This window comes from Coenobita brevimanus, chromosome 94 (assembly GCF_032717465.1).
Source record: "Coenobita brevimanus isolate Jiangsu-jjx chromosome 94, ASM3271746v2, whole genome shotgun sequence".
NCBI lineage: Eukaryota > Metazoa > Arthropoda > Malacostraca > Decapoda > Coenobitidae > Coenobita > Coenobita brevimanus.
Genome location: NC_137047.1, coordinates 15,318,580 through 15,337,517, shown reverse-complemented (window position 1 = coordinate 15,337,517; position 18,938 = coordinate 15,318,580). Strand labels below are relative to the sequence as shown.

Genomic DNA, 18,938 nt, shown 5'->3' with positions numbered 1-18,938 from the left:
GTCTGGCAATGAATGAATGAATGAAAATTAATATAGTAAAGTTATAACACAGTACAGTACCACAATGGTAGTCAAAACAATTTAAAAACTGTTCATGCAATCCGGACTGTCTGATAATTCGGAAAAAGTCCCGGAATAGCAGGGGGAAGTCTGGATGTCGCTTTTATCGGAATTTTGCATTTTTCGGAATGGTTTGGGCCCCAATTAGTCCGTTATAGTGAGGTCTTACAGTATAGTGAGGTCAATATAATATACGTTCAGTGGGGTTAGGGTGGGTGCCTTCGACTGTGAAATTCAAAATTTGTAAAAACATTCCCTTTTAGGCTTGTCCTTAGTGCCTCACAGTAGCACCATGCTTTCCACTAGGGGTAGAATGCTTGCCAAACATGATTTCCAAGTCACAGGTATTATTGTTTCAACAAAAAAGGTTAACATTGCACTTTAAATTGCACACAACACTGTATGTTACACACTTGCACTGTTATTGGCAATAGCAGTGGAGTTTCATTGGCTTTTCATGCCCAAATCAGAATGAAAGGCAGATGATCACAACAAATATAAACACTGGGTGGCCATCTTGGCCCAATCAGTTGACTGGGAGGCTGTGTACGTACGGTTGACACGATTTCCAAGTCACAAGTTTCAGTAATTCAGACAGGATAGGTTATCATTTCACTTAATGGAGCACATTGCACTACTTGTTAAGCACTTGCACTGTTATTAGAGATGTCAGTGGTGTTTCAGTGGCCTTTCAAACACAAAATGAAACGAAAGACAGACGATCACAGCAAATTTGAACACTGTGCAGCCCTGTTGGCTCAGATAGCAGACTGTCAGGTTGCATGCATCACCGTGTCCTCATGAAATTCACGGAAGTGGCCTTAATACAATCATATTCTAATAAAATCATGACCAATTTTTATCATAATTCTGAAAACGAGTTTAGTTTTTTGATTACCGGTATCATTGTTGCGATTTAAAACAGCAAACAGTCTTGACTGCACTGTATTGTGCAAAAAATTGCTGTTTGGATAAGCGAAAATTCAGATAGCTACAGTATCAGTCATTTGGATACCGAGGGTTGCCTGTATTAGAATTTTGTAGGTGCTGAATTGTCAGTCATTGCAGGTGTATGACAGACGTCATCAAATTTGGGCCAGGTTTCCCTGTCGTTAATTGTCGTACGTCTGAAGCAAAGTAATATTTAAAGTTTATCAAAACCATGGAATCACGTTGGGAGTATACATAGTACCTGTAGATATTTGTATTTATGAAGTTACCCATAGTATTTTAATCATTATTATGAGTGAGGGCGAAGCCCTCTCGAGTCTCTCGATAAGTACAGTACTGTAGTGGCATTTTCTCACATACGAGCGGCTCAAGCCGGCCTGTCCGTAACGCTTTTGAGAAGCTTATATCTCAGCAACCACAGGGCCGATCACTGCGTGGTTTGCACCATATGATAGCTCCATTCTATAAGATTTGTTTTTGACAGGTTTCATCACCCCCCTGGCAGTGCATTTAGCACTTGACACATGCCAAGTGCAGCATGTCAAAAACCATCAAAAGAGGGTCACAGGCCAGACAGTTGTTTTAAAGACAAAACTTGGTAGGTAGATAGCCATCAATATATTCTAGGCATCCTCGGGATGTAAGATGACATTTCAGTGCTTTTGGATTTAAATGCTCTCGCACGTATCTTGCTGACAAAGGTGTTTTACTGGTTATTAGTATTGGTGGTAGGTGGTGGCGACCATCATCCACTCACTTGATGTAATGCTGCTTACTTCTTCCTTCACCTTTATAATTCTTTTTCTGTGTCTGCCCTTCTCTCATCTTATTTCTCCCATCTTTCCTGACATTTTTCATTATTCTTCATTCCTTTTGAGGTGGCTATACATTGAATGACAAACCTAATGTTTTCCTGTAAGCTAGGAAACCATTTACAGTGCTGGGTGATAACCATATAACCAATCCATTCATGTTCCCTACATATCAACAAGTTGGTTGACAGAGGGTTAATGCTCCTCTCCTTGAAACAGCGAACTCCAAGACAAATGGCCACCTCATACGGGATTATGGCGTCTGGCTAGAAATAGATAGATTATTATAAAAAAAACTGTCAGGTAATAGAATAAACTAGTGGGAGGAGGCCTAGGCCTCTTACTTTTATTGACAGGTTTTAGAAAGAACAAAGTGGAAATGAAGTACTGGTAGATACTTGGGGATATTGCTTCAGATGCATGACAATTGATTTATAGTCACAGATTCATCATTCTCTCTCTCTCTCTCTCTCTCTCTCTCTCTCTCTCGTACACACACACACACACACACACACACACACACACACACACACACACAAACTTTCTTCTGCATGATAAAAGAACTAAGCCAGATTCCAATAATCTGAAACTGAATTTTCACTAGCAAAATGTTAATTTCTTATGGGAAAAAATTATATGGCTGATGAAACTGTTGTACCATTACTCATTAGCTTTTTTGCATTCCAGCCGAGGCTGAAGAGAGGAAGAGGCGTCGTAAGTCACGCTGGCAGGGTGATGAAAAGGATAAGACGTTTATTCCTGGTATGCCCACTGTCCTGCCCAGCAACATGTCCAAGGACCAGGAGGAGGCATATTTATGTAAGTCCAAGTAGTGATTTCCTCCTGGAATTACTGTTTGGTTTGCAGGTATTGTTGGGATTTTTGTGCAGGCAACACTACAGACACAGAGGAACAGCACATGCAATCCAGCTTGGAGGGAGATACTGGAGCTGCAGTGGCCTTCATGCAAGGAGCACCTGAGGTGTGCTGTGATTACTGTACTGTCCTACTTTGCAGTTCATGTTTGCTGTAATTGTTCTATTATATATTTATATGTACTGTATACTTTTTCTTTTCTATCCTTTTTTTTTTTTTTTTTCTTTTTTTTAAGCTAATGGTTCCATTTATTGCCCCCACCTTTTTTGGTGTATTTAATGTTTCACCTTGAACTTAAACATTTAGAGAGACGAAGGCAAACAAACGTGAGGGTATGGGAAGGGTATTTTAAGGTAACTAGACTTTCCCTTAGGGTAAGTTTAGTGATTTTTTGTATAATTGAAATTTATTTGCAGCCTAATTATAAACTAATTACTTAACAGTCCTCTCCCTCAAATATAATTTAATCCATTTACAGGTAATTGCAAGATTTCAATAAATTTTTTATTCAAAGGTAGACACAGCAAGACAACTAAGATTTTGTAGATGCTAGATTTCACTTAAGAATGACATCGTTGGGTGGCACTGTCAGTTGATTCGCTACTCATACTATTGGAGCAATCTTTAAATAGTGCACATCCTCTATTGAATTTTGTTTGTGTACACAGTATTGATTGAATTTTGGGCATTTTTGCCCGCTAACCCGCTCTATTACAGTGCAGCTGCAGATTGAAGAATTAAGTCGTCGCCTGCGCTCCAACGATCTGGGCATCTCTCCTAATCCTGAAGACAGGTTGGCATTGCTTCACCAGTTACCCTCGACCAGGTGACATGGGCCGCAAGGCCGCTGCGGCTCCCAGACTTCCCCTCCCTTGGCCCCAGACCTGGCCTGCACTGCTGGCTGGGTCTAGTGGGCTAACTTCAGGTTCTTTTGCCAGTACCTCATTACAGTATCCTTCAGGTTTCTCCTTTCTCCCTCTCTTTTGTCTAAAGTGTGTTTCTTGGACACAGACGACATCTTGCCATTGTATCTCACAAATCCTTAGTCACATGGTTATCTAGGTACAAAAGGTCAGAGCAGTGGTGTTATGGGGATATGTTGAGGTGTGTCGCTAGGTTAATTGTTTAGCGGCATGAATTCAAGCTTCAGCTAAGGTTGACAGTCAGAAGTAAAGAACTGAAGTTTGACAAACATAGCTACATGAAGAATGACATTTTACAGTCTCGCACAACTGGAAGAGGTGTTAACTTCATTCCAGAGTTACCTGAATATTGTGTGCACTACCCGGATTAAGTTTTGGTAGTCTCAACTAGCATGTGTAACTTGCTTGATGTGTAGAAGCGCTGTTGGTCATGAGGGCACTACAATCTACACAGTATAGAACATATTATCTTTCTTTGGTCTTGAATAGCAACCTTTGAACTTATTTTTTAACCTTCATGGCTCCATTAATCATGGAGCATATTGTATATCCTTTTTTTTTTTTTTATATCAGTTTAATTTTCTTCCAAATACTGTTACAGAACTTACAAATTTATTGCCAGCCCTTTTTACTAAATTATTTATTTTTATTTTTTGTTGGTTCATCAATTTTGTGAGGTAGAAATTTGACTTGAAACACAAGCAGATGGCAGCCAGTTTTATGCTCCAGTGACTTGGTGTCATGTTGATTAACATGGACTGCATATTTGTTTTTGTAAGTACTGGTAAAGCTACCCATTTGTGTTATATAGTTCCACATTTATTGCAGATGTCCAACCTACAAAACTGCCTGGACACTAACCCCTTTTTCTCAGTGTTGACCCCCTTCTGAACAGGTCTTGCTGTCAGATCACTTATTATCATTTACTGCATCATTATATTATTGGTGCAGGCTTTTATACTTCTAAAATTGTCATTAATGCATTCTCTCCATCTAATCCAGGAATGTGAATGAGAGATTTGCTAATTACATCTCTTCCCTAAGGGTCTTTGCAATAACTTTATATTTTTTTTGCTGGTTTTTATATGGGCAGTTGATAATGATATTTGACCATTCTGTGAATGCTGTAACCATTTGCTTTATAGGTGAGATGTTGGGAGAGATGTGAGCACAGTGATTACAGCCATACCCTTTCAGGTGCTTTGTCTTGTAACTTGTGTTCCCTATCAGGTCATGTCACCTCAGAAATGAAATGGTATTAAGCATTCCGTAGCCGTATGTAGTTATGTGAAAGCACCGACTGTCTTGAAGTGCCGTATGAAATGTACGGTTCTTATTTTCATGACAGTTTTGCATTTGTAGTTCAACAACCCCTGTGGCCCTCTTTATTAATCTGATATTTTCAGATTACTGGTAGTTACCCTCTTCCTTTCTCATTGTTTCTCTTACCAACTTTCATTTCCTTGTCCACCAGGTAACTACTGTCTGTATCCCTAAATTTGTCTTTGCTCTTGATGTAGGTAGCTAATGTTATTGCTTTAGTTTTTTATTTTTCAGAAAGTTTGTCATTTCATCTTTCTCTGGGTCCACAAGAATGGCATTTATATGAGGGGAACTAGGTGTCTGTTCTTTGACATTGATTGGCATCACTACTGAGCTTTGACCTCTCCCTATTCACTTGTATTTATTTTTAATCTTATATAATGTACACTTCCTTCCTGTTTCTTTCTGCATTTGTGTGTTGAGTTCTTAAATGTATATCAATATTAGTGCACTTCATAGTGTATTTGGATAATTTATGTAAAGTAGTCCTTTCTAATTTTTCCCATTTTGTTAATTCTCTGTAATGTGGGCTTACACATGAAAATACACAGCACTGTTGATTACTCTGCAACCAATGAAGAGAATTAATAATGACAGCAATGCATACTTTGCTTTCGTGGGTCAACCCAAAAAAGAAAATACTGTAGTACTGTAATATGCCTGAGGGTGCTTTTAAGAGGGGTCCTGAAAATTTGCACTAACCTTTTCATCATGGAAAAGTAGCCATTTATTTTTTATTCATAAATATATAAAGGTGTTTAAATTAAATTTTTATCATCAATCGCATAACAGGGAATACTTTTTTTTTCTTTACTGCACAGATTATTTAGATGTTGGAATTTTTTATATTAGAATGTTAATCATATCTTTGGCTGTGCTTAGCAGTTACTGGTGCATTTACCTAGTTTGGTGTTCCTTTGTGTCATTTACCATCAACCATGGTGGAGGAGAGGGATGCCTTCACATGGTGGCACTAATACGACTGGGCATTAGAGCTGCACACTTAAACTGACAACCTCCATTCCCCATCCTGTTCTTGAATAATCCCTCAAATGGAGGATGGTGGACTGTAGAAGAACGACAGCTTCCGCTTGCAGTCCACCATGTTTATGTTCAGATAAGCCTGAGGTTGCAGCTACTCATACTATTACTTAAGACCTACAACTATTATTGGCTTTAACAGCATTAATGCAAGTACCCTGGTACTGTAATTGAGTAACCAGTCATCATTGTAAAGAGAAATATATAATCATCGTCAAGACCTTGCTATGCTTAAGGAACTCCAATACATTGGCTATTGCACAGCTGAAAGTGGAGGCTTAATAAATTGCAAAAGCTAGCTAATTGGTCTTTATACATTGCTTGCAACTGTTGGGAAGAAGAAATGGGAAGTTTACTGTATAACTCTTTTGCAGCTGCTGTGTAATTGAGTAAAGTTTATGTGGAATACTGGCCAAGACTGATCAGATCCAAAGATACTGAAGCTTGATTTACAGAGTAGCATATGATGGGAACAGAATCTCTTTAACACAATGAATTAGGTTTTATTTATGCTTTATCGTGTTGCAGTTCTTTCAGAATTTATTGTGCGTCATTGTTTTTATGGCTAAAAATACGTTATAGCTTTCAAATTAGTAGCCTTGCTTTTCTGCCATATAGCAAGAAGAGACTTTACAAATAACTTTGGGACTTTAGATTATCATCATATCATGGTAGTTAAAGAATGGAGTACTACCCGTGTATTTCTTGCATGTTACAAAAAAATAATAAAAAGAAGCTCGGACACATCCACCCACCTTCCAAAACTTGTATTACAAGTAGTCAGCTTGCACCTTTGTGACAAGGGAAGGCAGCTGCACAATGCGGGGTGCTATTCAAAAAAATAAGTTAACATTTATGAAAAGGGGATTAACATTTATAATGGAATGGAGCTGACAGTACAGATTGTGGTAACAAATGTATGTTCATAACTTGAGTCAGAGTTCACTTTTCTTCTTTGCTTCAAAGTCAGTCTTGTTGCCATTTAAGTCATCTGTAAGGCAGAGAAAGATATTAAAAGATTTTCCATATGCTGTGTGTGTGTGTGTGTGTGTGTGTGTCTATGTATATATATATATATATATATATATATATATAGTATATACAGTACTGTACAGTCTGTCCTTGTCTAACACAATTACTTGCTTCTGCACCCCTACCATTTTAGAGAAATTTCATGTTACAGGGACTCTTGAAACCCCCTATATCCTTCCACACCCCTGTCCAGAATCCACTTTTTCCCCCCTTGTTGTGCAAAAATTTTTTATACCCCCAAATTTGAACCTTCTAGAAAGTATTAATATGGCCCCCAAAATTATAAAAGAGTATTATTTCAGTTAAAAGCCACATTTTATTTACCTTATGGGAGGATAAGAGGGGACACACTATGCTGGAGAGGAGGTTGAGGGTAGTTCAATAGTGAGAATGCTGAAGCGTGGTTGGCTCCAGATGACACCCGTTGGCAAGGCAACACTTCTGTGATTCATCTCATCACCGCCCACCCGGTTCAAATAACCGTGTTAGCTTCATCAATGGCCATGTTAGAAGCGGTAGTACTTCTGGAAAATTGTACCGTGTTAGACCATTTTCGTGTTAGCGAAAACCATGTTAGCTGTGGATAGACTGTATATACATACATACATACATATATATATATATATATATATATATATATCCAGTAAACCCTGTATTAATTGGTGGGGGGGAACTCTATGTCGAATTATCCAAAAATCAGAATTATTGGAGCCCATGCTTGCCTCTATCCCCAAATCACACCCATGCTCACTAAAACATGGATTTTTCACGAAAACATTGAACAGTACAGTATATTATTACTTTATGCTCAAAGAGTGCACAATATAATAAATAAAATAGTTTCAAACCTTGATAATGAAGTCTTGCAACACAGTAGTAGAGTACAGTACACTTAACTGTACTGAAGGTACTGTACAGTTCTTAAAAATTACATTTATTACTACACTTATCACTTCAAAAACTGTTCACGTCCACTTATCACTGGAACCCATTTCGGACTTGTCTCGCTTAATTCGAATTTCTATCCGAATGAAAATTATTTGTCTGATGGTCAAAAAAGATCCGAATTAACCTATTTCCCAATTGTTCAGGTTCGAATTAGAGAGGGTTTACTATGTGTATATATATATATATATATATATATATATATATATATATATATATATATATACACACACACACACACACACACACAGTACCCTCGTGTCCAACACGGTAATATTATCATGCATGGGTCCTGTGTTGGACCAAAAATGTGTTGGACAAACAACAGAGCTTATGGGGGAAAATGAATTATGTCAGCAACCCTAGGAAAAGTCACCCTATATACCTACCATATACCTATACATATATTAGTACTGCTGTAATTATAATAAATGGTGCTGTACTGTGAATGATACCTAACCTTTTAGGATAGTATTGGTGGGCTTGTTGGGAATGGAAGGTGGTATCTGAGGCTGTAGGTAGTCCTACTGGGTCCCCAGAGGATGGCTGCTGGCGTCACTAGCGGGTAATGGCTGCTGCTCCTCCTCAACCTCCCTCATAAATCCTTCGAAATTCCTCTCCCCTTTCTTCTGCCTCTCGATGAATTCTAGCTTGGTGGCCTGAGGGAGGTGCCGCCACTGCTTGGGGTTCTCAGAGGGCTTCCTAGGCATCATGAGCTGCGTAAAATGCAGTAGCAAGGGCAGAAAATGCAGCAAGAAAAAAGCACCATCCAATGCGAGTTATGTGACTGAGTGGCGCTGTGGCGGGAGAAATTTAAACAAAACATCACGTGAGAGCAGAAGCGTTTTTCATTGGGCGACATCACGATCACGTCATGATAGCGGGTGAGGGAGGATACTTGATCGGAAGTTTTGATTGGCTCTCAGCGTCACGGGAATGTCCAGTATGACCAAGTTGGACCAGAGGTGATCGAGCTAGAGGCGAACTTTGCGGATTTCGCCCACTTCTTGGAGCTCCGTCTGTGTTATGCTTACGCACCCATTTTACAGTACTTAAATTGTATTAAATTGTACTAATTTTTTGCCGTCCGTGTTGGACGCGAATCGTGCTGGACAAACGCGTGTTGGACGCGAGGGTACTGTATATATATATATATATATATATATATATATATTTATATATGTATATATAAAATTATACACACACACACAGTAGGTATGCATTGTAAGCAAGCTCCTAGTACGTGAATCTCATTTTACACGAAGACTTATTTTTTATTGAGTTTTAGTGTATTTTTTAATAGTACGCGTATTGAACTCATAGTAGGTGAGACGGTAGCAAAGAGTGGCCCAAATCCAGGGCTGAGAGCAGGAGGACTGAGAGCATGAGATTGCAGTAGAACAGCCAGCACCACCAGTGATGGAGCTTGGAGACTTGTCGATGATGGAGATCAGCCGGGTACTGTGTGCCCTAGACAAATTCAAGGAAGAATTCAGGGACATCAAACACTGTCAGTTGTGAGTGGAGGAAGTGATGACTTCACTGGACAGAACCTTCTGCTAATACACAGACAGGCACAACCAGGAGGTTAACAGAAGGAAGCAAATCCTCATCACCCGTTACCTGCGACCTCAAGAAAGTGAGGAATCACTCCCTTCAACATCAGAAGAGCCATTTCCTGGAGAGGATCAAGAGGATGATGCGATGTCTGAGTTGTCAGAAATAGACTTTGAAAGGTTTATGAACGAAGTTAGTGCATTATCTAGTGAAAGTGTTGAAAGTGCTGGTGACGAGAGTGGTGAGTAAGGTGGTGTGGCGGGTATTGCTGGAGGTGCACGCTAGGTGCTTCACCCTGCCTCGGATCCCCTTTTTACGTCCATCAGGCCTGTTGTCCTCTTGGGTTAAGGTGAGTAGCCATATTCTTGTTGGTTTAGTTAAGCCATATACTTGTTGATTTAGTAAAGCCATAATCTTGTTGGTTTACTTTATCTTAGGTAATATGTCTTAGTTTCCCTGTACAGTACAATACAACACTTAGGTCCGACAGGAGTCTCAAGGGTTACCGATGAAGGGGGGTGCCGCCCATGTGTAATTTTTCCCATAAGTTTATGTATTCACAGTATGTGAATTCCTAGTAAGCGACCTCCTCTGCTGTCCATAAACTTGTGTACTGTGCATACCTACTGTATGTATATATATATATATATATATATATATATATATATATAGATATACTGGGATAAATATATATATACATATCGCAGAAACTTAAAGAATTTTTCATGAAAACTTAAACACCTGATGGCATTGAAAAGCGACGAACAATGCGCACAGCAAAGTTAGAGGACCTCAGTCGTCCTGTGTATGAGTGGTTCCAGACAATGAGGTCTGAGGGCATGTGCATTTCAGGTCCTCTGTTGATTGAAAAAGCAAGAGAATTTCATGAAAAAATGAACATAGAAGAAAAGTGTGTCTTTTCAAGTGGTTAGTTAAGTCGGTTCAAAATTCATCATGGAATCAGGCAGCTAACGTTGGGTCTGGTTTGTACTTGCATGGGTGACCGCCTGGAAACACCAGATTCTGTTGGCATAACATTCTTCCTACGTGTTAAGTGGGGTTGGTGGTTGATTAGTGCCCCTCCCTGTAAAACAATTAACTCTAAGCCCTTGGCCACCCCGTTTGGGATACATGGCGTCTGGCAATGAATGAATGAATATACTTATATATATATATATATATATATATATATATATATATATATATACAGTGCTCGTCAGAAGTATAGAGCGCCCTGTGTCCCTCCTGAGAAACAAACCTTTCAACATTGAAAAAACATATAAATAATGCATTTTATTTACCTTTAGTGCTTCGTAGGGTAGCCTTTACGTTTCTTCACGGACCTGAGACGTCCTGGAAGTGAAAGGGCGAGGCTCCTGTGGTGCTGGAGGGGTATTTTGTCCCAGGAGTCACGAATGGCGGCTTCCAACTTAGGCAGAGAGCTCACGTCTTTCCCTTGGAGACTCTTCTTTACGAGGTACCAGAGGTTTTCAATGGGGTTGAGGTCTGGGCTATTTCCTGGCCAGTCTGTCATGAATGATACCTCGCAGTCACAAAGCCAATTGGTGACCGATTTGGCCTTGTGAGCAGGTGCACCGTCCTGCTGAAACACTCGTGCACCTGTTAGCTCGAAGGAGTCTGGTAAATGATCACACAGAAGCTCCAGGTAAACATCCTGATTCACTCTGATGTTCTTGGGAAGTACAACAAGCTTCCCCAAACCCTTCCCTGAGAAACAACCCCATACCATGAGTGAATCAGGATGTTTAACTGTGCTTTCTACATACCGTGGGTCAAGTGGGTCACTACCTTTGCGTCGATACACACGTGCTCCTCTGTTACAGGTAACACTAAACGTTGCCTCATCAGACCACAACACTGACAACCATTGCTCCTCACCCCAGGTTAGATATTTATTAGCAAAGGCAAGCCTATGAATTCTCTGGCTCTTGGTGAGAAGAGGCTTTTTCACAGGCCTGTGACTTGTGTAACCAAGCTCATGCACCCTACGAGACACTGTTATCACTGACACCTCACCAAACACTTCCGGGTTGCTCTCCTTAATTTTCCTTGCACTCACACGAGGATTAAACTCCACTGCACGTTTTAAAACATTAACAGACCTTGGGGAAGTTTTCCTAGGCCTACCAGACCGCGGTTTCTTTGTGGGAACTGCACCACTGTTTTCTTCCCGAAACCGTGCACACCAACGACGCACTGTCGATCGTGCCACACCAACCAATTCACTAATTTCCTTTGTCTGGTGGCCTGCCTCCTTTAGAGCAATGATCTGGGATATGATTTCACTCGATAGTTCACGGGTAGGTGCCATAACAAAGTTGTGAAGGCCAGAACACTGCGGGACACTCGGTAAAAAATGGCGCAATTTGAGAGGGACACTCGGCGGAGTTCCTCTCTCTCAGGCAGCCCGTGGGCGACTGAGGCGGGAACCAACCAGCGCGTCGGAAGGCCCCAGGCTACCGTGACGTCATGCTCGGAGCTCAAACTTGTGGCTCAATTCTTACCCCCCAGAATGGGTGATTCTTTTGGGGCCATAAGTATTGCGCGCCTGGCGGACAACGCTGAATACTTCTGACGAGTACTGTATATATATACTGTATATATATATATGTATGTATATATATCATCATCATCATGTGATAGGCAACGTTAGGAGAAACACTGAGGTGGTTTGGACATGCGGAGAGGATCGAGAGTGAGAGACTGACGAGGAGAGTGTATGTGAGTGAGAGGGAGGGGGGGGCCGAGGATGAGATGGAGGGATGGAGTGGAGGTATATGAGAGAGGGGGGTGTGAGCTGGGAACAGGGCAATGAAATGGCTGGAGACAGGGTGAGATGGAGGTGATTTGTTTGTGGCCACCCCTTATGGGATTAAGGCTTCTGGCAATAGATAGATAAATCATCATCATCATCAGCTGTTTTGAGTGTCCACTGCTGGACCGGCCTATCCCGACTGAAGTGGGTACAATACAGCCTACAGCGTATGTATCTCTACCAAGTGGCTTAAGCTGTCTGGTAGAGATTGTAAATAGGGTGAGAAGTGCTTGTAAGTGTGATTGTAGTGTTGGAGCAGCTTTGGATGTGTGTGTAGTCTGTGAACCAAGTGTAATCGGCCCATGCAAACCGACTGGGTGCAAGCATACTTTATAATATGCGACACTGGTTCAACCACAGCACCCCGTATGACCATCAAAGCAGTAGGTGGCCAGAAGAACTCTCTCAAAGTTTATTACCCTGGCGGGGCATGAACCCTCGTTCTCCCATGTACGAAAATGCACACTCTACCACTGTACCACAGGTGTACAGTGTACAGTACATATATATATATATATATATATATATATATATATATATATATACAGGTATACCTTGATATACAAAACTCTTAGATGTGAAACCCCGGCTTAATGATGGAGGTAGAAATACCACCATACCCTGCCTAACGATGGCCAAACCCCAGTTAACGATGGGTTTTGATTTTTTTTTTTTTTTTTTTTACTGATTTTGATATTTTAGACTAAAATTGTATGTTTAGGTTGATTTGTAAACTGTTTTTAGACTTAGTTTAGTGTGTTTTAGCCATAGGTGGGGTGAACATTGTCGTTATGGGGTTCAGTTTACTAAGCTTGATTTTTTTCCAGTCTCATATTTGACAATTTTCAGATTTCTTTGTTCGTTATAGTGAGTTAGTTACAGGTGTTAGGCTAAGATTAGCGTCCTTTACAACTGTTAGGCCATTTAGATTGGCTTTAAACCTGTTTTTGGACTCATATATCTATATATCTATATATATATATATATATATATATATATATATATATATATCTATATATAGATATATATAGATATATATATATCCCATTGGAGCCCAGTGTCCAGGGCATTGGACTGAACTGGGAGTTTTCAAATCATAATAAAGTAGGGAACCCCTGGGTAGGGACCTATGAGCTTCGCAACTATGAGCCGATAGGCGAAGGGCAGTACGCTTAGTACCCTCCCAGGGCAATGCCTCGCCTGGCAACTGTGGGATCCAATGGGTTAATGACTGGCAGATCTGTCGGTCTCTTTAATATATATATACACATTATATCCATCCATCCATCCATTATCCAATCCTACATTGCCCCATGAGGAGCGTAGGAGCCCGGGGCTAGGCAGTTGGTCCCAACATTTAAGATGAGAGTGACCAGCCTCACTTATCCCCGAGTGGCATTACATGAGCAATCAACCCCAATCATCCCTTGGATATAAACCTTCACCGGCTCAATCCATATACAGTAACCCCTCCAATATCCGGATCAATAGAGCCATAGGCAGGTCCGGATAGTGGTCCTGTCCGGATATTGGGCCCCAGCTTATGGACTAGTACTTACGGACCCTAACTCTGAAAAACACCTATACAACTCCCTCTGGACATGCATAGCACCTATTTAAGACCCAAATCACACCAATAAGGGACATAAAAGACTGAAATAAATGCAAAAGAACCATAAAATGAGGTTTTAGAGGTGAGTTTATACAATATTAAACATTCTGGGTACTTACAAGTCCCTTGGTCTTGGACTGGTTTGAACCGCCAGTTTGCAGTCCACAGTTAATCCTCTGCACTCTAAATTCTAATTTCTTAACACTGCACAACACTGTAAATTCCTGTGTGTTCTAGTGGCAAGGTATTGCAGTTTATTCACTGTTTATTCACAAAAAACAAGCACCTGTGGCTTGCACTGTTATGAGTATCTGCTCTCCATCGGAGTTAAGCTGTGACTGTTGATGTTGGTGGGGTAACAGAGTTGCCAGATCGCAACAGCCACATTACCAATCTCCTCAACTTTCATTGTCAAATATAACTTTTCATTACCAAATTCGTAAAGCTAGCATATATTCTTCACTAATTATATATACAAGTGGAAATACATGTAATCACTCTCCTTATAACTAACACCATGTTGATTATTTTCACACTATGTAGGGTAGCAGATTAATCAGAGAGAGCAAACAATCCACCATCTCCATCCTGTGTATCCTCATACATGTGAAAAATCCATTTGGTAATGCATTATTCTAATGCATTACCAAACGAATTCTAATGCATTACCAAATTGGCCCACACTTGGTAATGAAAAATACCAAATGGCAACCTGACAGGGGAGGGGGGAGGGGGAGGAAGGAAGGGGTGAAGGGACCATGGTGTAACAGCTGTTTGGCGCCAGGCGGGAATTTCAAATTATGGGAGGGAAAAAAGTCAGATTTTTTTCGAATTTTTTGCAGTTTTTGGCCCATTTTGGGAATATTGGATCCCAGGAGGATTATGTCCGGTTAGTGGGGATGTTCGGATATTGGGCGTTCGGATATTAGAGGGATTACTGTATATATATATATATCGTTTCGTTTCGTTTCGTTTTTAAAGGCTCCAACATGCTTGCATGTGTCGGCCTTGGTCACCTAATGGCGGCTCTCCACGCTGCACGATCCATTGCAGCCTCCCTGTTCAGTCCCTTAACCCTAAGGTCACACTTAATGACCTCGTCCCATGTCTTTCTCGGTCTACCCCTCATAACCCCACCCCCAATATTAACACTTCTCACCCTCCTCACCCAATTATCATCCCCCATCCTCTCCACATGTCCAAACCACCTCAATCTACCTCTCCTCATCACAACACCAATACACTCCAGTCCCATCCTACCTCTCAACTCTTCCATTGTAAACCCAGCCCCTCCAGGCCTTGGACGCAGGTCACGAAGGTCACTGGTGTGTGTACATGACCCTACTCTACCATCCCATCAGTCAGGCTTTCTCCTCACTCCAGATGTATTAGCCGATGTTTACATGCTTATGTTACATGCGCCCTAATTTTGAGTAAGTTTCTTTCAGCAAGAGAACATAATGTACCACCCTCAAAATAGTCAGAAGACAAAGTAGAGGAATGTGAACTGAATTGGTAAGGTCTTTAGGCTGTATGCTGACACGAAAGATTATGGGTTTTACAATTTTAAGAGACGATATGGAACAAAAATGTTTGCTAATCAGAAAAAAAATTACTCTTTCGTCCCACTTGTTCTCGTAGGTTAGCATTCAGTTCCACATTCTCCGTTTGATATCACTCTTTCCAATATATTTCAGACCCACTGAGCACAGTTATTTCTGCTCCTTAGAGTTAGTGTACATTTACTGCTCATTCTTTTGTTTGTTCTTATGTGTATGTGTCAAAGAGAGAGGACTGATACAAACAATAACGTATTCCATTATCGCTTTCATAGCTGCTGGCCCTGAACAGCGCCTTACTGTACTGGTGTCAGTGACGTTGAGTTAGGGTGAGCTATGAAAAACTGCGAGCAATTATGGGAAGGGCATGAGGGTCACTGGTGTGTTTAAAAGACCCTACTCTACCACCTCAAGCAGTCTGGAGTTTACAGTTCACTTCGTCCCAGATGTTTTCGGACAATGTATACATGCTGATGTAACATGCATCCTAATTTTATTAATTCTTACACAAATCATAGCAAATCACAGGATGGGTTTAGGGGGGGGAAAAAAAAATAATAAAAAAATAAAACAGGTGTGGCAGACGAGTCTTTTCACATATGTAAGAAAAAGAAATTGATTTTAGACTTTTGGAAATATGGTCCCAAGACCGACCACGGGAGCACGCAAATATCTGAACCCACATACGTTTTACTTTAAGCAGTAAAAGCACCTTACCAAATAAGTTCTTTCTGATAGTCTGTGATACTTTTCAGATTTTTTCTGGGTTGGTAAATACTGTACAGTAAACATGTCTTATTAAATTTGTTTCCCCGTCATTTTTAGCCGTTCTGGTGTGACAATTCTTGTTTATTTCGTTAACATAATGGCGGAAAGGACTCCTTCCCTAAGTGTTTAACTAAACCTGGGCTAACCGAGCTTATGTGTACCTAATAATTTCAACCTAACCTAACCTCCAGTTGGGAAATTGGGAAATGATATCCACCTTTGAGCACATTGAGTTTCTTCCACTGCGCTGGAAACGATTGTAGGGGAAAGTGATGATAATAACGTGGAGGAAATTTTTCAGCAAGAAAAAGTAATTTGCCAAACTGAAAGTTGTCAGAAAATTACAGAAACAAGCTGGAAGATTATGAATTGAATTGGTAAGGTCTTTCTGCTGCTTCAAGTGTACAATGAAAGACACAAGTATCTTCCCAAAGTCTGACAAATATAGTGTGGAAAAATCGAACCATTTGAAACGCACTAGTAGAAACAGGGTTTTCATTGTATTTCGCCTGGTGTAAAGTTTCTTCAGACTGAACTGGGAAGATAGTTGTGTCTTTCATTGTACATTTACCGGTAAATAAATCAATCTAACAGTACTTGTGTTTCGTTTCTGCCATATAAATCAATCAGGCTCTCTCTGCATTTCCTTTCGTATCGAGTATCGATTTTCATATCATCGAGACAGATATTTTCCTACTGTGGAATTTGTCCTATATTAATCGATTTCGTACCATTGAAAATTCGTACTTCAGGTTTTCATATTTCAAGGACTCACTCTACTATGATTTTTGTGTTTTTTTATACCTTTGAATTTGCGGTAGCTGTGTGTATATATATATATCCATCATCCAATCCTACATTGCACCATGAGGAGCGTAGGAGCCCGGGGCTAAGCAGTTGGTCCCTACATTTAAGATGAGAGTGAATCCTGTATGCATATTTATATATATACAGTAGACCCTCTTTAGTCCGGACTATGTGGGGGGGAAGGGTTGTCCGGATCTGCCGATTGTCTGAACTGTCAAGGTGATCTCCAGCCCATACCAAAAACAGTTTCTACATAAGGTATATTTTCATTAATTTCATGTATATGTATGGAAATATATATGTATATAATGTATACACGAAAATAACAAAGTTTGTAGTGTTGTGTTATGTAGAGATAAGGGCCAGGCAAGGAACTACTGTGTAAATTAGGGTCAGTAAGGGAATAAAGGTCATGTAGGATTTGAAAATGGCCTAAACATCATTATACACTACACTATTTTCAGGCCTATCTTTGCTTAAATGAGCTAATGTATCCATCCATCATCCAATTTATGTTGCCTCATGAGAAGCGTAGGAGTCCGGGGCTAGGCAAATTGGTTTTCACATTTAAGATGACAGCGACCAGACTGACTCATCCCTGAGCGGCATTACATGAGCAATAAACCCCAACCATCCCTTGGATATAAACCTGCACTGGCTCAATCCGATTGGAGTGCTTTAGTTACCCACTAACCCACCAAGCGCCATAATTTGGTTATATGGTTACCACCCAGCATAGTAAATGGTTTCCTGGTGTACAGGATGTCAGTATAGACCCTAGTGAACCTATAATGTTAATAAAAAGAAAGTGACAAATTGGATCAGGCATGTTGGTGTGAACCCCACTGTGCCCCTGAGTACCATTACAGTATTCAGAGAATTTCAGAAACTTGTGAAATCTTAAAGACAGCCTGTTTGCTGACTAGCATGTGTTATTTTTCTGCATATTATGCCCAGTTATTTTAACTGCTACAGTATTATTAACAATTCCATTTTAGTTAAGCCCAGTGATTGAGTCAGGTAGAGCTGTTACTTGTGTTAAGTTATATAATTGGCGTTGTTTATCATCATCATCACGATCATCCAGACCTCCTTTCCCACCCTGAGTTGGGGTTCAGAGAGCCATGTGGAAAAAAAAAAAATGATATACTAAGCAAAGTTTGCCCAATTTTTGAGCCCCCCCCCCCACACACACACACACACTTCCATTCACTCACCATTCAAGTCCCTAGAATCCTAGCTCCACCTGATAGGCTAAAAAACATTCTGTGCATATCTTTGCATTCACTGTGACTGCTAAGACAGGAAATAGATTTCACAGTGACAGATTTAACTCATGTTATGAGAAAAATGATTCTGAAATAGAAAGTGGAATACTGTAGTTTTTTTTTTTTTTTGCAGATTAAGGACTGGCTGTACTGTGTACAGAAAAATATTTATGCACAGTAAATCAGTAAACCCTCTATATAATCACCAGCTGGGGAAACAGTGGGTCATTAAATTTATTGTTTTCTCAGTTTTCATTTACGAATCCTGGTTCATGTGACACCTACCCTGGAGTGGTGGATGTGGAACTGTAAGTGTTTAGGTATTATGCTAATTTTTGGTTATGCACAGTTCAGTATTGTATATACATCCATAAATACAGTGTATCTTTGAAATTCAAGGTTTCATCTGTTTGTGGGTTTACAGTTACTACTTTTCATCCATGACTTGAATTCAGATGTGCAAGAATTTGTAATATGAGAGTTTTTGCTGCTTCTGTAATGTACTTTGTTTTCATACTTTTGGGAAATGATGAGATCATGGTTAATATCCACTTCAGTTTTCTGTACT

General features: G+C 40.2%; 1 protein-coding gene across 1 annotated transcript in view; it reads left to right on the top strand.

The window, feature by feature from the left end:
• The window catches only part of LOC145412959 (uncharacterized), a 77,949-nt gene that overhangs the window by 8,354 nt on the left and 50,657 nt on the right, over positions 1-18,938 (top strand). The window contains exons 2-3 of the mRNA XM_080282781.1: positions 2,511-2,642; positions 3,417-3,492. Coding sequence (XP_080138907.1) covers positions 2,511-2,642; positions 3,417-3,492 — 208 coding nt within the window. The remainder of the gene's footprint in view (positions 1-2,510; positions 2,643-3,416; positions 3,493-18,938) is intronic.